Here is a 26,753-nt window from a genome sequence, read left to right as displayed (position 1 = left end):
CCTTGGGATCATGACCTGAGCCAAAGGCAGATGCTTAACGACTGAGCCACCCAGGCGCCCCATCTTGGCTCCCTTTTATAGATTAATTGGATATATGTGTATAGGTTTATTTCTGGATTCTTCTGTTACATCAGTATATGTGTCTGTTTTTAATGCCACTGCCATATTGTTTTGATTCCTGTAGCTTTGTAATATCATTTGAATTCAGGGAGTGTGATACCTCCAGTTTTGTCTTTCTTTTCAAGATTGCTTTGGCTATTCAGGGTCTTTTGGGGTTCTATACAAATTTTAGGATGGTTTGTCTTATTTCTATGAAAAATGCCATTAGAATTTTGGTACGGATTGCACTGGATCTGTAGATTCCATTGGGTTATGAGGACATCTTTTAACAATATTAAAAAAAAAGTCATTTTAACAATATTAATTCTTCCAGTTTATGAGCATGGAATATATTTCCATTTACATGAGTTCAAAATATCATAAAACTAAACTAGTATCCTTGTCTTCACTCCCATTTCTCCAGTTTCTACACTTGTCTTCCCCACTTTTTGTACTTTTGTATTTTATTTCCTTAATCAGAAAATCATCTCTCCCTGAGGTGAAAATAACCTTAACTTGCATTGAGGACCTTATATATGGACCTGAGCCAAACTCAAGTTTATACTTAATATTCACCAGAAAGAATTTTCTAGTTAACTAGAGACCCACAGTCTCTCTCCACCAACACTGCCCAATACCAGTTCTCTGTCCATTGTCCCTGCCTGCTTCAAAATTCAATTTCCAGATTAATCTTCCTAAAAATTGACTCCAGTCAAGCCATTTTCCTACTCTGAAACACATTTTTACACTCTACTGCCTAGTGATATAATTACAAACTCTTCCCTTGGCAGCTCCCTCCTGCTAACTCAGTAGTTCTGACTCATTTTTCTCATTCCACACAGTTCACAGAACAGCACACTCCCATCAGTAATGTCTCACATCGCCTGCAGTGGTCTTCAAGAACAAAGTAGTACACTCAGGGGCACATAACAGTCTCTGAGTAAAACAGTTGTATCATGTATATGACCAACACCTCTGTGGTGCCTACTATGTGCAGGTACTTTTGAGCATTTTTTATGAGCATTTTAAAAGTATAAACTTGGAGCTCCTGGTGGCTCTGTCGGTTAAGGGTCTGCCTTCGGCTCAGGTCGTGATTCCAGAGTCCTGGGATCGAGCCCTGCATTGGGCTCGCTGCTCAGCATGCAGCCTGCTTCTTCATCTGCTTCCTCCCTGACTCATGAACTCCCCCTCTCTGATAAATAAATGGAGTCTTTAGGAAAATTAAAAAATAAAAGTATGGACTCATTGAATTTATCATACAGTCCTATGCAGTAACATTATCATTATTCCATTTGCAGATGAAGAAACTGAGGCACAGAAGGGTAAGCAGTTCTTCCAAGAGCATGTGGTTAATAAATGACAGATAGTCTAGGTCTGCACTCTATGCTCTTAAATCCTTTGACATTCTGGCTCTCTCCTTGGATTCCAGCCAACCACTTTCTACCATCCCCAGCTCCAATACTGAAGGCTGAGAATTACTGAGCTCTGTCATTTTCATCAAGGTCCAAAAAAAATCCCATTCTGTTTTGAAAGTGGCCTGGATCCATCTAACCTCCAGTGACTTACTTCTTTGATCTTCTAGATCACCTTTCTCAGCTACCACGCATGTTTTACTGAGCATATACTCTCTTTGTTGTCACCAAACTATGTGATATATCACATCTTTCTAACTGGATTGAAAAACTTCCCAAACCAAACTCATAATGAACACTGCAAATGGCTCTTCTGATTTCCCAATTTTATTAACACTACCTTTAATCTAAGTTCAAAGTAACTTCTGTCTCCTTTCTCTCCCTTGCTGAATCCATATCCACCTACAATCTACTCCTGAGTTTTGTTTTTTCATGCATCCCTGATACCACTCTTAATATTCTCCACCTTTTCTATCTATAGATTAGGAGATGCTGCAGTTATTAACTGGCCCATGGTAAGCAAGTGATATATTGTTGGTTGTTTTATCGCTTGTGCTCTCACTACCCTTTCCCCGACTATCATAGAAGTCTTGTATCTGGTCTTGCAGACTCAAGTCTTTGACTCCACGTATTCATCCTAAATCCCATCGCCAGTTTAGTTTATCTGAGGTACAGCCTCTGTCCTGATCCTGTCTACCACCCTTCCCTCCCCAATATTGTGTGCTGAAATAAGAATGCACTTCTCAATCGGTACCAAAAATCTACTCATCACACCTTTGACTTAATCTTCTGACCACCCCTCCTATTACTCTACTGTAGATGTTGCACCTTCTAAGCAAATCAGACCAAAGGATACTCTGATGAAAAGTTCTATTTTTTCCCCTCCATATTTCACTTGTGACATTTATTTCACTAGAAGTGCTGTCCTCCACTCCTTCGCCTTTACATCTAGACACGTTCACATTACCTTTTTTCTTAGTGTGCTGTCTTGCTTTTGTAGACTCATGATAATTTGTTTAAATCTCTCAGTTGGCCTTCTGTTTGGCTACTTGCTTATCTTCTTTACTGGATTTGAAAATTCCTGAAGCCAGGAAATAGGCCTTACCCCAGCTCAGCAATCCTGCAACATCAGCCAATGCCTTGCATGTAGTAGATCTTAAAAATGAATATAGGTTGGATTGAAATAACTGGTAACCTCCCCCTGATTATATATAGAAAATGAGTCATTTCTAACACAGTCCAATCCATCATTTTGCAAAGGACATAAACCAGAGGCTAGGATAAGTTAAGGAAAAGCCTTTTAAGTTCTGGGGCACAGGAAGGACATATTGAGATTGATTAAGTAGCCCCTTGTGTCATCTTTAGAATTCCTCAAATCCTGACTCAGTATTTATCCATATTTCTTATATATTTACTTAAACCATTTGTCTTGTTGTTTAGAAATAATACCTTACATTTCTGAAGCTTAATTTCCTTTCCTATAAAACCAGGATAATGTTACCTACTTGGCAAGATGGTTATGAGGATTAAAGGAAATACAGATCATACTTGATAATATATTATTTATAAAAAATTAACTATTGTGTAGTGTAGGTGCTGAAAATGTGTTAAGTTTCTTTCTCCTGTCATTGATGAACATGGTCCACTTAACTGAAGGGGCCTGTGATCCAGAATTGAAGTTGCCTGCCCTGGTGGACTGGAAACAAACGCAGAGAACCTGTAAACTAGTCTGGAAGCAGTCTAGTTGGGGGGCAGCCACACCTAAACCATTGACCTAGGGTAGTGAAGAGGCACTGAGATTGGCAGTTGACAGTTTCTCATTCTTCCATAAAAAGAAAAGATCGGTAAGTGTTAGCAGTATAAAACTCTTCCACGTTCTAGAATTCTGCCTATGGGACTCAGAAGCTTCTACTAAAATCCATTTTAGAAGGAATGGTCTTCTGACTGTGCATTTCACTTTCTTCAGTGATATCTCTATGAACCACCTAATATCATCCCTCTGAATTTCCTCCCATCCCACCATCTCCCCATTGAGAACACGACCCTAGGAAAAACTGTGCATAGAGACTGAGGAGAGCTGAGATTGTAGGTGGCAAATGAAATGGCCCCAACCAGCTGGATGGGAAGACTGCAGAGCCTAGAAAGCTGGCAAGATCTGAAGAAACAGCTCTGCCACTTTTATTCACCTACAACCTCCAAGGCAGTCTTTGTCTTAGGAGAAATAGAGAAACATAAGTGATGAGAAAACATTGAATTGACAGAGACAGCAGTAACAACACCACTGTTGGTTTTCATGGCGCATTACAGATTCAAATTTGCTTGGGTTCAATGTTTTTTCCCTCCTCATTTGTATTACATTCTGGTTTTTCTTTTTTCCAGTGTTTTTCTTTACTTTCTCCTTGCTCGGTAGCCTCCTTTCAACACTTTTCCAGCATCAAGGCTGTTAAATACACACTGTTAAACATTCTTAACATGATGCAATTAAGGGAAGGAAGTCAGTCTGAATCAATGACAAGCTGGAGAAATAAGCAATTTTTAAGGAAATGAAGTTTTATTACTTTTAGGTATATACTGAAATTACTGAAAGCAGTAACGGAGCTACAGCACTTAGGAAATGGATGACTGCCTTAACTCCTACATAAGCACGTATTATAAATTTACTGTTTGAAATAAAATATGTGTGTTTTGCTTTTTTTTTTTCCTAGAGACCTTTACCCCTTAAATAGACGAACATTTATTTCTTTACGAATTGCTTAGCAAACATTTTTTATTTGGACGTTGAGAATATTGAGATATGAATGCAAATCTCAGTTGTTTAAAACTTGGTGCTAATGAGGTCAGGACCACACACTAAATCTCTCTATCTGCCAATTATCTCTATTGCGTGACCACAAGTATATGAACAACAAGCTCTGGTCATAAGAAGCGTTAGGGGAGAGGATGTGGATGAATCCATCCCATACACTTCCACATAATTGGAAAATGGCTCTGTTTTCATCAGCTAAGCACCTGTGGTTAGTAGTTTCATCTTTCTTAATGTGCATCAGCTATCTTAGAATTTTAAAGATAATTTTAGCACCATCATTGTGACTGTAATAATTTATTTATTTGATATTTCAACGTTCTGCTGTCTGGTAGTGTGACTTAAAATTAGATGAGCATTTCCCTGTTTTCAGTTACATTTCCTGCATGTATATTTATATCCTACTTGTTAAGGCTAATACTATGTAAGCTCATTGAATTTGCCTGAACTCTGAGGGAAAAATAATGATCCATTTCATGAGATGAGTGATTTTTACAAACTTCTTATTCCAACTGAAAGAGTGCTTTTTTCCCCCTTGATTAAAATGTATTTCTAAATTAAATTAAAATGCAAATATAGACAGTCTGTGTTTATGGTTTTAATGGAATTATTTAAAGAAGGTTTTAAATCAACGTGCTGTTAATATTTCATGCAAGAACTGTTGCTTTTATTGTTGGGCTGGTACTGCCATGTTCCATTTTCAACATTACTTAAAGCGCTGCAAAAACTTAATCATGCTGCCTAGGTTTTATCAGTTTTTGGCTGCTCTTCTCTAGGATGTTAAAATGGACTTCTTTCGTATATACTTTGTAAGTTATGCCAATGATGTTGGAGAAATATCAAGTACTAAAACCTGAGAACCCCTTGAAATTGAGTTATGAACAATTTGCTATTTTTTGTTTGTTTTTTGTTTTTGGGGTTTTTTTTGTTTTTTGTTTTTGGGGTTTTAAAGGAATAGTGTATAACACAGAATTGAATTAACTCAAATTTAAGAGAATCATATTTTATAATTTATTATGAAAGTAAAGATCTGGAAAAGTACTTCAAGAAACCACTTAGTTCAACCTTTAATCTATATTATGAATATAAATTATTTGTATTAGAAATTGCATCTGATGATATGGATTTAATTATGATCCTGGTAGTATTTTTCAGGTATTTTAAGAGGTGTTTTATTATTTGTCAAGCACATTGATTAAAATAATTTTAAATGATATTTTGTAACTTGACCTTTTCCTTTTTTGTCATTTTCAGTGATCTCAGTGAAAATCAAATTCAGGCAATTCCAAGGAAGGCTTTCCGTGGGGCAGTTGACATTAAAAATCTGTAAGTATTTTTTTCTAACTTATACTGTTGTTTTAAAGTTATCTATTTTCAACATTAAATTTATATTGAATAATGTGTCAGAAAAAAAATGAAAGCCCTATTTATCTTCATGCTTGCTTAGGAAAGCTTGTAACAATAAGTCTTAAATGGCTCTCACAAGCTATCTGGAGAAATTCTCATGTAAAAGATGTCTTGCGTCTGAAGTTGTTACCAAATTCATTCTTCAAATTTTGTGATTAATCTTGTGAAATCTCAAGAAAGGATTTGATTAAAAAGTATTTACAGCGTATTTTCTTCATTTTTACTGTCAACTTACATCAGTAACTCCCTTTTCTGTTGTTATCAGTGTTTACTGGAAATGAAGAATATAAACTATTTTTTTCTAGAAAGAGTAGATAATATTTTCTTGTTAGAGATGCCTGGAGCTGTAGGGTTTTTGTTTTTGTTTTTGTTTTTATCACTTTTAGATCACTGTTTTCATTACATGCCAAAAGTGTGAGAATGAGAAAATTATGTCTTTCCCTTTGTGTGAATATTTTTCTTGCATATTTTCCCCTCATATCTTTATGAAAGAATATGGGTATAACCCTCTTTAAAAAGAAAAAAAAGCATGAAGTAAAGGAAACCATGTTTCTGAATTTTCCTTTTATAAATCCAGTGTCTTGTGTAGAAGTGTTTTTTTGCAAGTGCCTATTGCTTTGAAGATACATATCAGATTTAAGATTTCAGTAACAATCCTAATTTTGTCAATATATATCTTATAAATTCTAAAATACTACACAAACCTTTGAAAATGATTGTTTTTGATTGACTGCAAATGCTAGGACATAAAGTGTTGTCCGTAGCTTTTACATTACTTTGGAATGTAGGGAGAAAAAAGCCTCTGTGTGCTGAGATTAACTATCAGGAATTCAATATTTCTTAGCTAGTGATAAACAATGCAGGCACTTTTCAAGAATTAACTTATATTTGGCATTCTCCATGGTGGGATACAACATTATTTTTCCAGTAGGAAGAGTGAGACAGATGTTTTCTGTCGTCAAAGAGGATGACTGTTTATAAAGCTGCAAGTTTTGGCCTCTGCATTTCTCCTCAGTGTAAATGATTTTTGCGTTAAATTTGTACCTTCTAAATGTACAAGTAGACTTCTAGATATAACTGTGTGGAGCCCTTAAAATTCTGGCCCTAGGTTTTCATGAATGTTTGCATGTTAAGAGGATTTTATTTGCTTTCTTTTTATCTGCTCTTGCTAGTGTTTGAGGAGGTCTTCAGGCAGATTCTGAGATGTAAGGTGTTCAAAACTACCTTTGTATCCTATGTCTGGTCAGAACTATATGAAGATCCCAATACAGCACCTACTCAAGTTGCCTGTATGTCACTTAAAAGGATAATCATGGCTATAGTTGACCACCCTCTGGGAATGCCACTTGCAATCTTACAATAGTATTATCTCTAAATCCTTAAAACAGGTGGCTTTTAATCTTCTTAGTAAAGATATTCAGGGAATCCAAGTCTATAAGTAGCCCATCTTCATATTTAGGGATACATTTGGCATTATCCCATTGGATACTAGTCATGATGGGATTCCTCCTTATGTCCTCTTTATTTATCCTTAAAGACTGTGATTTTAGAAGTTTAGAGATAAAAAGAAAAGTGAGATGCTTGCCAGTGTGCTATGAAGAATGCGATATTGATTTAGCAGGATCTTGAAAATCTTTTTCTTCCCCTATATGCATCATTTTCCCTCCAAATTTAAGGGCAGTTAATATGTATACAGAGAGATGGGTTTAGGACTAGAGTCTTGGAATCTCGCTACTTACTGTATTTGTAGGTATGACAAATCAGTAAACTCCATTGAGTCTTAGTTTCAATTCTGTAAAATGAATATGATAATTGCTTGGGTTCGATGTGGTTATTAGGGAAAGAAGATATGTGAAAGGCCTTTTAGTAAAATGCTATAAAATGGAGTGTATTATTTCATTCTGTAAGTACTCACTAATCAACTACTAGAAGTTAGCCCTTAAAAAGGTGTAGTAAAGATTTAGGAAAGTGGAACATGAAGTAGTTTGCAATATTGGGCATGGTTAGGGTAGATCCGTGTCTAGTATGGGTCAATTGGACATGGGGCTAATAAGTGGAAAAAGAAAGTATAGCAGAAATTACTAAATATACACCAGACCTTGGTTTATAAGCAAGGTATTACATGCTACAGGTCCTGAGGAAAGAGATAAAAAATATGGCTTGAGGTCATCAGGGAATCGTAGAAAAGAGTTCCTGAAAGAAAATCTAAAGGAATCTTCAAGGATTCAAGGATATTGATTCATGTTATGTGTTGGTGAGTCGCAGCAGACAAGGGTAGATTGAGGAAGTTAGAATCTATTAAAGAATCAATGCAAAGTTAGAATCGATTTCCACTATTCTCTCTGCCTTCCACATAACAATGTCAAAGACCTTTAGAGCAACATTGAAATACCACAGTGCATTTATAGGCTTATATAATTAATTAGAATCAAAGCTACAATTTTATAGAATTTTACAGTTAAAATGCATGTTTCCATAATTGAAACATAGTTCAAACTACATTGTTCCAAAAAAAAAAAATTAGCAGTTTCATGGGGCTTTGTATGAAGATTAGTTTAACCATTAAAAGTTAAGAAGATGTCTGGCAAAATATGTTAGAACTGAGGGTAAATTTTAATCTGTATTATTATTCAAGGTAACCATCAGTCATCAAGTAATGACTCAATAAAACAACTCAAAAATTAACATTATTAATATTCAGCATGGGAAGGAGAGGTACAGTACTCTGTCCTATTTATCATTCCACTGTATGCATTTACAGTTTGGGTAATCTTGCATGGTGGATGTCTACTGTTCTAACTCATTCAGAGAATAAAAGAGAAAAAAGAAGTCTAGACAGAAGAAATATGTTCTTTACTGCATTACGACAATACGACGATATTTTGTGTAGAGCTGTCTAAATGCCCAGTCTGGTGCGCTGTAACAGGTTTATTGGATTTACCACATTCAGGCCTTATTCAGAGCAAATTCCAGTTATCAGAAGATTTTCCCTGGAAGCACTTACTCTAATCTTGTGGATTGGCTAAATATGCTCAAGGCAGCAACTTGATGATATGAAACTGATGCTGTGAAAATTTTGCAAATTAGCAGATCTTATTCCGCTTCCTCCAGGCAAGCCACACTAAAACTATTCTAGGCAGATGGATATTTATCTTGCTCTTAAACATCTCCAGGGAGGAATTCCCATAACTTTTTTCTTATTGCTATTAATTTCTTAACTGGAATAAAACCCTGTATATTTTATTTTGTTACTTAATTTTCTCCAGCTGCAACTTAAATCACTTTCTTTTTCCTGACATTTTAGATGGTGAGATCTGAGAATAACAAGATCATATTAAAATACCAACTAAATTATAGTGTTTATAATAGTCACTGGCAACTTTTCCATAGTATTTACATGTTTTTAAATTCCCCACTCAAGTCTGAATTAAAGTATCGATACCATATTATTACCAAGTGATGCCTCACCAAAATGACATTCAAGGTTTATATGATTTTTCCTTATAAACTTTCTGTATGTGTTTAATTTATTGAAACACTGATGCAGTAAAGCCTTCTTGCCTCCTGATCAAATTTCAAATTAAGACATGTTATATTATTTAAACTATTTTGTTTACAAGTATCTGTGAGTTATTTCCAGTTCATTGAATAATTTAGGAGAATATTTAATTTAAGCCTTGCTTTATTGCTGAGACTTGTGAGCTTATTCTCTAAGCATGCACCTTAAGGGTATAAAGATTTTCCAAGTCTCTTGTTTTTATGACAAAACATTCCTAGTTATAATTATCCCAAGATTTAAGCAAGAACATACAACTATATGAACTTAAAATTTCAATAGATTGCTAGTTGTTATTCATGTCACAAAAGTAAACTTTAACATAATTTTAGTTTCTTTAGTGAGCACAACATTAACACTTAAAACATTTAAATTCCAACATGTATTATTTTAGATATACTTGTAAGATAAATCACACCTGCTTTTTTCTTTTTTTATTTTGCAGTATGCCCTCAAAATGTACTCTATGTTCCAGGCAAACTGTAGTGTTTATTGTCTTTATAAATAAATACATGTCCTTCCATTTGCTTGTACTATCCCAATTCCCTTAACCCTTTATGAGTTGTACCCACCTTTTGCAGGAAAACTGCCTCTTATTAAAAAACAGATTAGGGAAAATATTTATATTTATCCTTTTTAAAAAAAATTAAATTCAATTTAGTTAACATATAGTGTATTATTAGTTTCAGGGGTAGAATTTAGTGATTCATCAGTTACATATTACACCCAGTGCTCATTACATCAGGTGCCCTCCTTAATGCCTATCACCCAGTTACCCCATTTCCCCACCCACCTCCCCTCCAGCAACACTCAGTTTGGTTCCTAGAGTTAAGAGTCTCTTATGGTTTGCCACTCTCTCTGTTTTCATCTTATTTTATTTTTCCTTTTTAAACATACATTAATTTATAGACAAGTGTCAAGTTATAAGATGATTTAGTTTGGTTTTCTTTGAGCAAGTCATCATATTATTTGGGAAACAAATATGTATGGCCATGACTTTTTAGGAAACAAATCACTCAATTCGTGTTGCAATGATTATTGGCAATAAGAAGATTTGGCAAACAGGAAAGACAGAGTTAATCTATATGTTGTCATATAGCTATTTATATTATTTAGAAATTTCATTTTTCCTGGAACTCTGTCATCATCAATTTATTTTATTGATGGATCCATTAAAACCCATAGAAGGAAAATCCACCATTCTAGACTAGGGACACAGAAAGACTTCTGTATTTTACTTTATATTTTACATTTCCCTGGTTTTAAATACTAGAGAAACGAGTATCCCACTGGATACTTCATAACAATAAAGGAACAAGTGTTGCTCACATATTATAAATCAATATGTAACAATTAGAAGAGTGTATTATATGTATTACCATGCAAAAGCAAGACTTCTTTTAGCTGTGTCTTATAAGTTGTCATAATTGCAAATTATCTGCTATAATCAGCTAGTTTTTATGTTTAGTTCATTATATTTCTTACCATACTTATATACTTAGTATATTGTCATAAAAATAAAATTCATTGATATAAAATTTAAATTGTATATTTTATTCCCCCCCAGCTCCTTCTTAGAGTGTTTTCAGTAAACCTGAGGGTGAAAAGACTTTGAAGGGGTGGTTGGTTTCTCACTCAAGAGAGCCTCTATCCTTCCCATTAGATTAAATGCCACAGGTCTTTAGTGGGATGTAGAACCTTCTGAACAAACCTGTAGAGATGGCTCTTCATTTAGATAGATAGTAAGGAACTTAAGTTTCATTTCAATGAACAGAGCTCCTCTTAACATCCAGAATATTGTCTGTAGAACAGTTGTCTGTGTACTTGGCAGATGCTAGAAGTACCACGGGAGCTGTCCATGGTCCTGTAACCTGCCTGATTTACACTCACTTGAAAGGAATCCTGAATTGTAATAATCCCCAACAACTTTGATCAAGTTTGCTACCAACAGCCTCTCCAACTTTTCTTTTTGCTCTGTCTGCAGGGTGCCTTAGCATTTTTCTTCAATGATATCATTCTATTATGTGAAAATGAATCTATATAACATATCTTCATAAACGCTTCCCTAAACAAACAAAACACAAGACTATCTGATTGAGTGATTGGGAATCTAATTCACATATGTATAAAAGAAGAATTAGCATGATCTTTCTATGGCTGCCATGTTGTCCATGAGATAGAACAGATCTTTAGTTTTCTTGCTTCCCCAACCCTGAACAGGCACACTTTGCTACCTCTGAACTATTACAGTAGTCTACTAATTGAATTTTGATCTCCAATCCATAGTCTCATCAGATAATTTTAACATTGCAGACAGATTTGTTTTTATAAAGCATTGCTTTTTTAATCCCTTCACTCCCTGGCTCAAAAATCATTCAGCTTATCAAAAACAACAACAACACAATGATTTGGCCCTATGGCAAAGCCTTGGGGATACGGCAGAATATTGTAATAGTTTTATAGGTTCTGAAGAATGTAAACTCTTTCCTGAGAAAACAGTGGCTTTTATTGAATACCATGCTCTCTTTAGATATTCTGCCTCGTCCTGACATTCTGACATCCACCCAGGCTCCCAGAGCCCTCTCCCAGTGAATCTGCCCACAAGCTCTTTGCTCAAGCCATAATGGCCTCTCTCTTGCAAATATTCATTGTGAACATTGTAGAACCTCTGCTCACAACTGTTCTTGATTGGGTCTTTTCCCTCTGCAGAGAATACACACTTTCTTTCTTTCTGGATTCTACCTGTTTTTTAAGGTTCAAGATTTTTCCTTCCTCACACAAGACTGCTTCAGCCTAGGGTAATCTGTTTCTTCCCTGACATTCTATAGCACTCTTTATATGCTGACTTCGCCTTTGAAATTTGGCTATCAAAGATTGAGCTGAAGCTTTCATTTACAGAATGAATAGCTCCTGAATCTCTTTCCCTGGACACTTACTATTGAGTGGGGGCTTCAGCAATACATAGATTTAAATTGGAATTAAGATTTCACTACATATTTATTATGTACTTTGAATAAGTTATTAAACTTCTGTGAGCTTCATATTCTCTTCTGTAAAATCAGAATGATGAGAACATTTACCTTTTCAACTTATTGTGTGGAATAATGAGATAGCACATCTACAGACCATGCCATTTGTTATGCATTCAATAAATGTAAGCAATTGTTATTGTCAGTTTCAGTTTCTACCACCTTTAATTAGTTTACAAGAGCTACTAGAACATAAAGGGCTACTTAATTGTTGTTCCTCCATTTTCTGGTACCATATCTCTTAGAGCTTACCCTTTGACTTTTCCCTAATAAATTAGCAAGTGGACATAACTTTATACCATAGGTTATTCCAATAAAAACTGAGATTCTTTATTCCTATGCAAAAACAAAAACCAAAACAAAAAACAAAACCCACAACATTTTGCTTGAAAGATTGCAAAAGGGCTAAATTCTCAAATAAATTATTTTGCATTCCTCAGGGGATAGTCCTTATTTTGGCCGTTTTATTCACCCATACCTGGGTTAGTGCCTATGTGCTTTTATGCTGAGGTTAAATGACATGGTTGCTGAAACTTCAACCTACGGTGTTCATTCATATGGGTCAATTTATATTATCCTTATGTACTTTATCCATTATAACTTAAATCTTTACTTCTTCTTAAAGAGTCATTATTGGCATAAGATTTGTGTATTTACGCACTCATATTGACTTGAATTTTATGTGCACAAGGGAAGAAATAGAACAGATTATGCCCATATCCTTAACAACATTTTTTTCTCCCATCTGATTTATATGTCTTACCAGGGTTCTTTCCAAATGGGAAAATGTTGTTGCTCCCTCCTATTGATTCTAATCACTTTGATATATTATTTTAAGTCAACTAAACTTTTGAAGTTTGCCATTTATAGTAATATGAATATGAACTAAACTTCTATTTCTAGTACCTAAAAACCCTGGAGAACCAGAGCATAGTTATAATACTTTTGTTGAAATACTGAGAGACTCTGTCTGGCTTTAAAGTTATTTTTTTAAGATTTTATTTATTTATTTTAGAGAGAGAGAGCACAAAGTGGGGAGAGGAGCAGAGAGGGTGGGAGAGGAAGAGGGAGAGAATCTCATGCGGACTCCACATTGAACTCGGAGCCCAACACTGGCTCAGTCTCACGACCCTGAGATCATGACCTGAGCTAAAACCAAGAGTCAGACGCTTAACCGACTGAGCCACCCAGGCGCCCCTGGCTTTAAAGTTATTAAAGACTTTTTATGTTCGGTATTGTTTCAGAGCTAAGTACATTTTATGGTGTTCTAATACTTACAAAAAGAAAATCAGTTGGTAATAAATCTTATTGCTTGGACCCTGCAGTGCAGCATGGATTTTCTATGGGTAAGGACAAAACCAAATGAAGTTAATTCAGGAAGGTGAGTTTTATATATGTAATTCAAACACAATATGTATCCAAATTTTAATAACTGAAAACAGGAAATCCCTGAAAAAGGCATAAAAAGTAACAGAATGCAGTATCCCCGATTATATTTCAGGATGCCAAGTAAGCAAATGCCCAACCTTTCTTTTATTTAATATGCTTATTTCTAAAATTTATACTTAGCAGCATTATATATTGTTTCTCACACCTAGAATTAATCAAAATCTGAAACTAAGCTAAATCATTTTTTTGTCTTCAGAAAATCAGATCTGCTTTAGAAACTTCATGTTTGCGAGGCTCAGAGTAACACCTCTTGATAAAGAGATGCTGCGTTATCAAAGACTAAATGTACCAGGACTAGGAAAAATTAAAACGAGCAATCTAGTGTTATTCTAGGACAACATAAGAAAAGTAGTGACCCATGAAAAGAGAATCATAGAATGTTAATGCTGCAAGAGACCTTGAATATTTCTATTCTTTTTAATATCGTCAATTTCATGAAATTAAAGATAAACACTTGCTTCAGAATACACACTTACAAACTAAGACAGTGAAGGATCAGATAGAGATGGAATTTGGAATTCAAACAGAAACAGAGGAGGTTGGAGGTAGGAAATATAGAAGAGAAGCCACAAAATTCTGTGCTAGGATACGTCGGCTGAAGGTCTAAAAGAAGTCGCCAATAATACTATCTATGCGATTCTTTCTCTCCAGAAAATAAGAAAAGTGCTAGCTTGCTTCCCCGTGGGATATGACCCCTGTACCAGGAAAGGATCCTGAAGCTGTCCCTAATGTACCTTAGTGCCTTTATTATCCAAAGATCACAAATGTACCCTATGTTTGGCTGAATAAATGTAATATTACTTTTTGGAGAAGTGAAAAAAAAAAAACCTCTCCTCTTACTGATGCCTTAATTCAGAATAATTTCATTGCACAATTGGAAATCACATCTAAACAGAATCAGCCTGTCACTAAATGCATGGCTGAGAACAGATCCTTTCCTCTTTACAGAAAGCAGAAGTGCCTGGAATTGGAAAGGTAGTAGAGAAGGAAGTGAACTGGGTGAGAGAAACAAGGTACAGAAAAATAGTCCAGAATCCATGAAATAAAGTATTCTTTTGCATGGTTTTGACACTGTTTATCTTGAACCATATACAGACAAATGGAGGTTTGTGCAGTGAGATCTTCTCATGAGCGGTCAAAGTGGGCACAACACTTTCCTTAAACATTCCTTTCAATATAACGAAATCCACCAGTTGATGAAAAAATTATTCATTTTGATTGCCCTTTCATAGAAGTCACTTTTTCACACAATACCTATGTTTTCAGAAGATCGATGTCCTGAGACAGGATGGCATTCAGAAAACTTTTAAGGAAAACTTTTGTCCTATGAGAACCAAATATTCTTAATGCTTTGGCACCAGGAAGGACTTAGATTTCTGTTAAGAATCAGAAGAATCATGTAACCACGAGCAACGTTGAAGAGGGGTGAAATTACCAAAGTGTCCAGCAGTGTCTCAACTTCTGGTGGTATAGAGAAAGTAATCTGGTTTTCAGTCCTGTTAGAACAAGATTTGCTTGAGTGCTTTCTAGCATGCTAGGGCTTCCCCTTTGTGTATAGTATGCATGATTTAAAAGAAGCAGTGTCAGCACTGATTTATACATTGACAGCTAAGGATAATAAGATATGGGCAAACATACAGCTCACCCTTTTACAGATTAACCTGGAGACTGCATTAGGCAAATTTGATAGCATTAAAAGATTTTGCCAATTTGTCTGGAAACAATTTCTCTTTTGTAGTGTGTCAAGGGTAACACTTCATGCCATTGTACTAATTTAAATGGCTTTGATAAATTGTTCAAGGGGTTAGAGAATAGTAGTGTAGATATATATTTAGCACTTTAAAATAAAAAGGCTGTTAACTTAATTGTTAAATGAATTTAATCTGTAAAAATCAAAAGTTCTCAAGAATGTAAGTGTTTTCTTGGAACCACAGCAGCCATATTACAACATGAAGCTTTAAAAGTCTTCTTAGAAAATAAAATTATCTTTCTGCATTACTTCCTAATAAGTAGAAATGCTTTAAGCTATTACAGTAGCATGGATGGCACCTATTATTTGGGGAAAGCCTTAGTCTATAAAAGCAATAAACCCATATCTTCTCCAGAGTTGGCCTTTGCATGTCCTAGATTGTACCATTTGCATGACATCAGGGTAGTCTCTGTCCCCTAGAGACCCTCTTAAAAATAAGATGTATATTTCATGAGACATTCTCCATGTACATAATTTCTAAAGTAAGGATTTTGAAGAGGGCCCTCTGAAAGTCACTGGATTAAATCGTTGCACCTTTATTCAGTAGCCTTGTGAGAGAAACCATTATTTTATGGGAATGTTGAAACAATTCTGTAAGAACACACCTCAAACGTGAATTAGCCCTTTTGGTGAATTTTGCACTTGAAACAAGGACAGGATTCATTTGTATTATGATCGTAGTATTAGCCCTGTATATCTGTATTCCCTCCGAGTGCATGGAGAACTGACAACTCACCTGACTATTTCATCAAGCATTTTGTTTTTGTCTCAAGTGAAGCATTAAAATACTGTTCTTTACTGGAATAATAACATCATTAAGCATCAAGCTACTAGACTTAAACAACTGCTTATTTGTTAAAAAAATAATTTAAAATAGCATAAAGATAGGACAGATAAGACTTAGTACTTAGCTGTTTATTTCAACCAAATAAATGCCTTAACATGGATAAAGGAAATTTTAATTCCAAAACAAGTGGCAGGAAAAAGCTGACTTAACCAAGTTTGGAGTAACTTTGTCTTTTCATCTTTGAATTATAACAAATGAGTGCTCAAACTACAAGAGAAGATTCAATTGTTTGCATTTTGTACTATTTAGAAGGAACTGATAAAGCTTTTAAACTCTCTACCATAGATACATGTAGTGTTTTAATGATATCGCTGCAGTATGCATTCTTTGCATTTGCAGCTAAAATTAGCATCTTCGAGAAAAGCAAAAAGATTAATTTCTCAATGCTTTATAACTTATTTTCTGGAAATTTGGGGAGTTTCTTCACTGGAAAGTATGCCTTTTTTACATTGCAAAGAATTCACATATAATGACACATGGTGCAAATCATGGAAATAGCGAAGCTTAATGAAGAACAAGGGCTCGCTTTCTAAAGTGTATTCCTGGTTGGGAATAGCAGGGAGGTACATGGGACCTCATTTTTCTCTCGCTGTTGGGAGTTCTCGAAGGAAAACTGCTTTTAAAAGAAAGAAACCTAAAAGTAGTCTTGCTCTTTTTTGCCAAGGATAGTGAAATTAACATGCAGCTGGGCTTCTCTGATAAATGGATTCTGTTAGGTCACTGAGGGGGTGCATGTGACATTAAGTGATTTACAGTCCTTTACCTTAATGAAATTGTTTCAGCAAGATGACGCTGAAAGCTCTTAATGGATAGCTTTTCTTGATGTAATGAAATTGCATTCCTATGGCATTTAATATAAGGTGCAGTTATTATTTACTGGAGCTTTCCAAGGGCTGCTATTTGCACAGACAGTTCAGAACAAAAAGAGATCTCAGTAGCGGCACCAGCGGCACCAGCGAGGCCAGAATGGCTTGTGACATTCTTAAGCAGATGAGTGTATTTGTGAGAGCATTTCAGTTCTCGCAGCCAGGGTTTCCTAGACCCTTCAGGGAACTTCCTTTCACCCAGCCCTGCTAGTCTTCAGCCTTTTACATATATTCTTCTAATCTGTTTACAGGCAACTGGATTACAACCAGATCAGCTGTATTGAAGATGGGGCATTTAGGGCTCTGCGGGACTTGGAAGTGCTGTAAGTGTTGCTTCTTTCTCTTACTCTTTTGAAAGGGAGCTTTGTGTCTGGGGAGTGCTGATGTGGGAGCTTATCTGCTAGCTCAAAACCTTGTGTCAAAATGGTCTCATAAAGATACCTTAATAACTCCTGGGGATACATAGAAGACTTAAATATGTGTGCCCACAGCTGTGGGTATCATTTCTGTATGGTTAGGTAAAAACATCTCTTGCAGGAGGACATTCAGATGTTCACAATACTGTCCCTTACGTGTTTCTCCTTATAACAAAATATTCTCAGTCACAGGATTTGTGAGAATTCCTAAAATTGTTAAATACTAAGATAAAATCAGGTGTGTCGGGAAAATGACAACAACAAAAAATAGACCTCTTTAGTCGCTGATAAGTTGGAATAATTTGTAGTTGCCATGCAATCGAAAGATGTTTTCTCATTTTAAGATGTCATTTTTTACCGGCTAACATCATTTTTGAAAGGCGATTTTGACTGCCCATTGGGTCCATTTTAAAGTCTTCACTACTGACTTAGTAAAGCACAGCACGCAGATCTGAATTGTAATGGGCATCCTCTCTCTTTCCTTGCTGGGTAGATGTGGCTGACAAAATGGGTTAGAGACAACTGAGTAATCTCTACAGACCTTTGACTTGGTAAAATAGTTTAATGAAATTATGATGATGAAAAATGATTTTAATGTAAACTGGAGTTGCTAAAGTGTTTGAAGTCGCCTGTACATTTCTGGGATTTCATTCCAGCCAGAGATTCATTTAAAATATATTTGCAGATTTCTCCCCCAAGTAAAATATTTTTCTCTGCTACAATTCATCCCTGACTAAATTTATTCAGAATCCAAAATTGAATTAAATTTGAAGAGGTTTTGAATTTTTAGTCCACGTGGTAAAAGTTATCTAGGAATCATGAAATCCTCCTGAAAAGAAAAGATTCCAAAATTGAATTTGAGGAACAGAATGTAATTCTGAAAAAAGTTTGATGTTTCGACGAGATGGCTTATTTTAGCAATATTTTCTATATGATTTTGATTTCAATTGCAAGTAAATGCCTAGAATTTCTAGCTGCATCATGTGTAAAGTTACTGATTATTTTTAAGGAGTTAACATATAAGAATTAGTTGATTGAGATAAACTGTTTTAAGACTATATACTGTTGTCCATCCCCATGACGAGTCACCTTGATTTCTATTGAAAACAGTCTAACTTTTTCTCTAGGAAAAACATTCAGAGTGCTTATCATACACATTGTAGTTATAAGGCCACTTTTTTTGTGTGTTCCAGACCCATTAATATACAAAGCTCACTTTGCTATTTCAGAGTCAGTATAATTAAGATACAACTATGATTTCATGATAGTAGTCTGAGGTCGAAACCATAGTCAAAGTCATAAACTTGGTATATGAAGAGACTACCGTGGGCGTTACTTAATTGAATTGAGCTGATCAAGCCAAAAATGTGTTACTAAGTCAGTGCTTCTAACTAGGAATAGGAATGACACCAAAAATTTTATGGAAAGTTTGCTGAATATTTTGGATGAACTAAAATCTGTAAGTACTTTGTTATTAATAAAAAGAGCTTAAATGCTTATTAGATATCAAATAATTCATATACATAATATATTGAGTATATATTGAGTGTGTGTGTATATATATATAGATAGATAGATAGAGAGAAAGAGAGGGAGAGAGAGAGAGAGAGAGAGAGAGAGAGCTATACATATACCCAAGCACTGTGCTGGGCCTTGAAAATTCTTTACCCACAAAACAATAACTATTCATTTGATTCATCTGCTTTTTGTTATAAACTAAGATCACTGTTTTTAGAAGAGTAAGTCCATGAAAACACAATCACCGCATACACTGTGTTTGTCATGTTAGCAAAATATCTAAAAGATGACTTGAAACTACTATCTTGAAACACACCAAAGAGTGAAAAATGTCTTATGATTCATGGAGTTAAAATCAAAATCTACAGTGTTGGGAACTCTTTTGAGGACCTTAATACATAGGTTTCAAAGAGATATATAATGGTGAGAGTTTGCTAAAAAGAAATAATTAAAATCAGTACATGATACAAGAAAATGTGAATTTCTTTTGAAATGACTTAAATATTTTCTATCAAAATTTGATAGTCAAGCAGACATTCTTTTACTGTGTGTTAATTTTTTAAATCCTCGTCGTTCATACAACCTTTAAAGAAATTAATGGATGAAAAATTTAAGGCTCATTGGATAAAGTATTCAAAAGACTAGGATTTATCAAGCCCAAATCTCTTGTCAAGTAAATCAAAATTTCTTCTATTGTAGACTTTGGTTGGGGGCTTTTTTTATAGAAGGTTCCAGAAAGAAAGTTGTCTGTTTTGCTTATTTTTACCATGTATGACTCTTTACAATATATCTTTTTTATGTGGAACTAATGAAAGATTAATTGATTTGCACATCACCTTAAATTTAGAGTTCCGATGTTTCAGGTTTTTCTTTTTTAATTTTTGGTTCCATGAGCCATTTGTGAATGTATGATTACACTGAGGCAAAACAAGAGAAAATGGAAGTAATCATCCTGGGCCACGGATGAAACTTTGTTAAATTAAGATATATATTAGGGTAGAGAGAGTGAATAAAGTTTAAGAAGGAGAAGTCCAGGTAAATGAAGGCAAGGGAAGGCAGTTTATGACTCGTATGTTCATGGAAACCTGGCAAATTGTGGAATTCTGATTGGCACGATTCAGAAGTGTTTCTTTAAAAAAAAATGTTTATCTTTTTAATATGAAGATACCATCTCAAAAATAACATTGGAAACTAAATCTAGATCAATGTTTTCTGTTTCTTTAGACAGCAGATTCAGAAATGAAATACATTCCTTAAGTTGCTAGTTTTGTGTTTTTTTCTTTTCCCATAAAATAGGCATAATTTTGTTTAATTGAGATGTAGAGATTCATATCTGAAAAATATCAGACTCTCTGCCAAATACTGTGCTGAGCACTAAGGGAATAAAAAATGAATAAATCAAGATCTAGGTCTGAGAGGACCTACATGACTACCAAGACTCATATTTTGTGTTTACACATAAAGATATCCTTTGTAGAACAATGTATTCTCATTACAAAGAGAAAATCTTGAAGTTGAACATAGAAATACACTTTCATATAGGAGAAGGTGTTCACAAATAAAGAAGTACAGTAGATAAATTTGCATTGTTTCAGAGTAGGAATTGATCAAGACTGTAACAGATACCTGACACCATACATAATTAACACATATTTATTATTACTTTTAAAATAATTTAATTTCATTGGTTCCACATACTGCTCCATTACCAGGCATCAATATCAATATTGTTTTGCCAGCATCAATACTGAATAAAAAACACTAAGATAATTTATTTCTTAAGTTGTGTTATGCAAACTAGCATTTTGAGAAAAGACTCCAAACTTCTAGACACCAGTTTCCGCATTCAATTAAAACTCTCTTTTGTGTCGAATCATAAGAAATTATAGTTCAAAATTAATGCATGTCTGCTGCATGTGAATTACTTTTGAAAAAATGTTATCCCTAAAGTCACATTTCAGTATGTTATGCACTCTAAAGATTTTAGCCATATAAAGTCAGCATAAGTTTTGAGGGTGGGAAAAGGGGTGATTTGAAAGCAAATCCCTTTGAGAAGTGAAACCTTTTAGTTCAAACATCAGGATATATTTTAATGGCGTTTGAAAAAAAATCTCATTTCACTTGAGTACAGAAAAATGCTACAGGCTTTTAGCCATGAGCCAACAAATTCAGGGCTTTTTAGGTCCTTCATAAAGTGGTTTTTTTTTTTTTTTCTTAAGCAACTTAATTCAAATCACTTGGATTCGTTCTTCTATCCTTCAATACATTGCAAAGCTGGGTAAGAAAAAAAGTCTGTGTGTTCTAGATCTGTAGCCACCGTGTGCTACTTCGCTGAGAAGTTTAAGTGCCCCCCAGCACCCCGAATCACACCAGTAACAACTGCAGCTTCCAGCTGGCCAAAAGTGGCCTGGCAAACCTATCTCGCTCAGTCCAAACAGACTCAGTCTGCAGATTCTTTGAAATATCTGAATTAGTTGCCAGTATTTAAAAATTGGGAGGATAGAGGTGAAATTTTCCATTTCTGGCTTCTCCAGGGAAAATCTGATTGTTTGGCAGCCTCCCGTTACAGCAGAGCGGCTGCCCATCAGAGCTGAGTAGTAGCTGGTACAGCACAGAGTATCATCGCCAGCTCACCAAGCTCTTCCTCGTCCCCAGCTCTCGGCCTGCTCCTCTCTATTTCTCTTCCCCATTCTGTGTTCTGTTTCTGTACATACAACCTGTTTCTCTACTTTTATGTTCCCTGCCCGGCTTCCACTGGCAAGAGAATTTGCAAAGTCTACTGCATACCTTTCTCCATTATCGAATGGCATCCACCGGTCATGGATCCTGGCGTCTTGCCTCCTTCAGCGACTTGCATGCTTCCCTCACCCCGCCATGCTGTCTTCTCTCTACTAGAATCATTTTGCTTCTTTGCCCCTGCACAATCACAGCCCTGGGGTAGCTGTCTTCTCCCTTTCTTGTCACAGCCTGACTTCCCCGAAGGGAGGGAAACAAAAAAAAGAAAGAAAAAAACCTCTTCTTAATCTCATTAACTCTAAGTTTTTATAATTTGTGTACTTCATCTCCCTAGTTGGGCTATATGCTACTTTAAGACAGGTACTATGCCTGATTTATTTTTATACCATTCCTTGTTGCCCTAAAATTAAGAGCCATTTAGGAAATACTAGATGAATGAATGGGTAATAGATATAGTAGAAATAGCCAAAAGAATACAACAAACAATGCCTGTGTTAGGGGAAAAGTAGGAACAATTGGAACCAAGTGAGAATGATGCTTATTTTCACCATCTCTGCCTTGACCACCCATCTTCTTGACTCCAGCATCAAGATACCGGGATCACTACCACACCACAGTAAGCAAAGGACAAGATATGTGCCTGGGATGTAAAACTGTTAGAATGTATTAAGCTTTTAATAAACTGCTACAGCCTGACACTTTATCCTTATGAAATGCAAATACCAGATACAGATATCGTTCTTGCTACTCAAATTACAGCAGCCGCGCGGCCAATGTCCACAGTATAGAATACTTAGCAGGACTCTTTGGGAGATTTTGAATATCTTCATTTACTCATGACTCTAATTACACACAGTGCCCCTCTAAGGAAATGCAACTGTCTGATTTTACTGACTGTTGACTGTCTCGTGTTAACTCCTTAAGCAGTGTCATAAGTACACACGCATTCATGCACATGATGCATAAAGTAACATGTGAATAGTCAAAGATATTATGGCTAAAGACATAAATCTGCCATAAATATTTGATAGAGCTGAATGCATAGCAATGTGTTAAAGTATAACATTTATCATCTTCCTTATATTATAGGGCATTCTTTATGCCGTCTCTACCACATAGTTGCCCTGCATAACCATAATCGCAAAGGGTTTTCTCTATATTATTAGATAGAATGATCAATGAACTTTCATTATCTAAAATGTCTAACTTTTTTTTATTCTACAGCACTCTCAACAATAACAACATTACTAGACTTTCTGTGGCAAGTTTCAACCATATGCCTAAACTTAGGACTTTGTAAGTAGCCACAATATATATATATAAAGGTCAATTTAAACAATTAAGGGTTTGTCTAAAGTACTATTTTTTGTAAACGAAGAACAGGATTCATGAGTTCATAATGGGATAGAGAAGGAAAACACCACTTTTTTAAAAAGTGCTAGATATGATATTTGAATAAATGAACGATCATTCTGAAAACATGAAAGCTTTCTTTTAAATGATATGCATTATGGGAAGTTGGGGGGGAACGTTTACTTTGAGCTATTGTGGAGGTCACATTTCATTAAGAAATGTAAGACTCCTTGATTGACTGTCAGAAATGATAAATGGTAAATCTTTATGATTTTATTACTGTACAGCAAGCAGACCTAATAAAGCTAAACTGAATCTCCTACATTCTTTGTAATGTAAAATTACAGCATAACCCTCCAGTCCATCTATAACGAAGGTTGTGGCAGCATTTATATTTAAAAATATCTTTTCAGGAGATGAACATTAAAATATTTTAGGTGGATAAAAACTTGTTCTCTAATAAAGCATTTGCTACGGCTATTTTTTTTCTCTTGGAGGAAAATTAACTTTAAAGCCCAGGGTGGGATATAGTTAGTTAAAGCATTTTCAGAGATAAATCTCATTTGAACTGGGTTTAAGAATCACCCTGGCCTCAAAAATATGTTATATACAACACGTGGGAAGTGGTGGGAAACATAAGCAAAGCATTGAGGTTCTTGAAAAAAATATGTGCTGATTGAGTTTCAAAATAATTTTCAGTTTACTGTAGTTTATAACGAAACATATTACATTTATTTTTTCTCATTAATGAAAAAACATTTAATTGCCAGCTTTTTAATGGGTAATGCCAATCTAAATGTCCTCTTTTTTTGTCACTAAAATGTGATGTTCTATGTATGATACTACACATCATTATCATTTCCTTGGAATAAGATTTAACAAAATAAAGGAATTCTGAAAGTATGCAGGTATAACATAAATTCCATTTTTTTGGTGTGCCTAATCTGACCAAATGAATAGACCAGTTCACTCAGACTATATTTGGTGAAATTTGTTTCTTAATCATTGACTTTAAGCTATTTTTTTTAAATGCACAGTGAACAACCTCTTTAGTGTCAAAAGTGAGGCCACTAAGAATGTGAAAGTGTCTATCATCTGCGTTTCTGATAATGTGCCTATTTTCCTATAGAAATCCATCACGGTTTGTCTTGCTAATCAGGTTTTATGTTCTTTTCTCACTTCAAATTTGCGCACACCGAATTGAATCATTGTAACATGCTTGGTTCAGATGAAAATATTTCTAGAACAATGAGGTAGCGTGTGCTATGTGGTTTCCAAAGGATGCCACTCTGACTTCCAAGCAAACTGAGCTGGAGGTCACCCAACTTTCACAAAATGTAGCTTTTTGTTCTGTGGCACGTCGTCTAAGTTTTGATGCAAGACAGTCTGTTCCATATCTTACAGGCTCAAGGAGAATGTAAAACAGTCATCTAACTTGAAATTCCCTTGCTTTGGTTGTTTCATTATTCTATATTATCAATGCTACTTAAAAATTCCATTTTTATGGTCCAATTATCTTTCTGGACTGAGTTCCATGTTTTAATATCCATTACTGTTATTGGGTTAGAATTGAGCACATCAGCTAAAAAGGACTAAAATGGTATTACTGTGTCATAGATGATTCTGGAAATGATGCTTTGATTTATAGCTTTGGATGCCCTTTTACTTTAGTTTGAGAAAACATAAAAGCCAATTTGAAGTCATTTACCTAATTTAGTGGATACATTTGTCTGATATTTTATTAATGGAAAAGTGCTATTTGCCACTTGGAATGGATCCATGCTCTGGTGTGGATCCCTGCCAACACAGAGAGGGGGGCTCACTTAATTCCTTCACTCCCAGCCATTTATGTCTTTTCATTTCAGTTCCTGCTCTTTGAGGATAGGGTCCCAAGAGCCAAAAGCAGCTAATCCCTTTTTTCTGCTATTAAACAAAAAGAAGGAAATCAGAATAGGGACATGAAAGAAGTGTTTTATATTGAATTATTATTCTATCTTGTTCCGCAAAAAACGAAAGTGACCCTCTAAAAAGATTTTGCAAGCAGTTCCTCCAGAAACTAACAACAGCAGGACTAACTGATAATTCATATTGGGAGCCACAACTTTTATTAACATGCCTCCACCCCTGCCCCACCTATTACCTCTCCTTTCCCCTGCCACCCCAACTGGCTCTCAGTATATTGGGACTGCAGAGCAATTTGCCTTGGACATCTCTGTTTCTTCTTACCCTTTTGAGTGAACATAGAGAAACCATTCTTATGGTCATGTCCAAGCTCCTGGATGTTGGCTTAGCTCAGAGGTAAATGAAGAGAAACTCGATTCTGTGGTTGTACACCAGTTTAATTTTTAGAAAACTGATTAGGTTGGGATTTCCTACGCTTTGTCTACTGACATGTTAAGAAATAAAGCTATAGATTATTATTAAGACTTTTTTTTTTCAATTTTTGGAGTAACCGTTTTCTGTTTTCTTGCTTTAAACTTGTCTTTTTCTTCTCTAGTCGACTGCACTCGAACAATCTGTATTGCGACTGCCACCTGGCCTGGCTTTCTGACTGGCTGCGCCAGAGGCCCCGGGTTGGTCTCTACACTCAGTGTATGGGCCCGTCCCACCTGCGGGGCCATAACGTAGCTGAGGTGCAAAAACGCGAATTTGTCTGCAGTGGTAAGGGAGAATGAACCTTTACGTTGTCATCTTATTTTACGGAGAACTGTGGAGAATGCATGCTCTCAGAGTTTCCGTGTTGCTCACTAATGTGTGCAATTGTGCACTAATCACTCCATGGGAGTCCTCGGTTTTAGTGACGTTGAGAATAGGTTCTAAGATGTGTGTGCGTGATTGGCAAGGACAGGGTCCTCTGAAGTGAGGATGAAAGATTTCTAAATTTTTACTCCTGGGGAAATCAAGGAAATTCCTAGACTTTAATTCTGTTTGCTGCTTATTTTCCCATTAAGTAATAATGTCCATCTGCTTTTCTGTTAACACTTGGAAATATGGTTAATCCTGGATCCCTGCCGGGAAATTTTAAAAAAGTATCTCAACTGTAGTTGCAGAGTGGCAAAGTACTTTTCGTGAATACTAGTGGTTCACGTCAACTTCTAAGAGATAAATGACTAGCTTTAGTGATAAAAATCTGGTAATAAAAATAAGGCACATCCTATGTAAAATATCAGGAAGTCACATTCACTTAGTTCTTTCTATTTAGGTATTTCACATATATGTACCCATTTCACCTCCCTCATCACAACTGTAGTGAAATGTAATATTATCTTTATACTAGAGATGAAAACGCTGAGAAAAAGATGCTAAGTAGCCTTGTCCAGGATCACATAGCTGAGTCCAAGGATCTCAACCTAGGCAGTCTGGTTACCAATGCATATATATTGATAGTTATGTTTATATTTATATTTATTTATAAAATAATATGTTAATAGTATCTGATACATATTAACATATATCTTATTTTATAAATACAGGACTGGCTCTGCTTCAGAAGTGTCTGTTCAAAATACAAT

The 26,753-nt window shown here is 35.4% G+C and overlaps 1 protein-coding gene across 4 annotated transcripts in view; it reads left to right on the top strand.

Annotated features, from left to right (window-relative positions):
• Positions 1-26,753, top strand: part of SLIT2 (slit guidance ligand 2) — a 358,823-nt gene that overhangs the window by 205,632 nt on the left and 126,438 nt on the right. For all 4 annotated transcript variants that reach the window (XM_028088528.2, XM_028088519.2, XM_028088545.2 and 1 more), the window contains exons 5-8: positions 5,569-5,640; positions 17,470-17,541; positions 23,113-23,184; positions 25,739-25,902. In XM_028088528.2, the coding sequence (XP_027944329.1) occupies positions 5,569-5,640; positions 17,470-17,541; positions 23,113-23,184; positions 25,739-25,902 (380 nt within the window). The remainder of the gene's footprint in view (positions 1-5,568; positions 5,641-17,469; positions 17,542-23,112; positions 23,185-25,738; positions 25,903-26,753) is intronic.

Source organism: Eumetopias jubatus, unplaced genomic scaffold, assembly GCF_037043125.1.
Source record: "Eumetopias jubatus isolate StellerSeaLion01/CBP00866 unplaced genomic scaffold, mEumJub1_p1.0 scaffold_2, whole genome shotgun sequence".
Classification (NCBI taxonomy): domain Eukaryota; kingdom Metazoa; phylum Chordata; class Mammalia; order Carnivora; family Otariidae; genus Eumetopias; species Eumetopias jubatus.
Note: the sequence above shows the minus strand (reverse complement) of the source record. Positions and strands in the feature narration are given on the sequence as shown.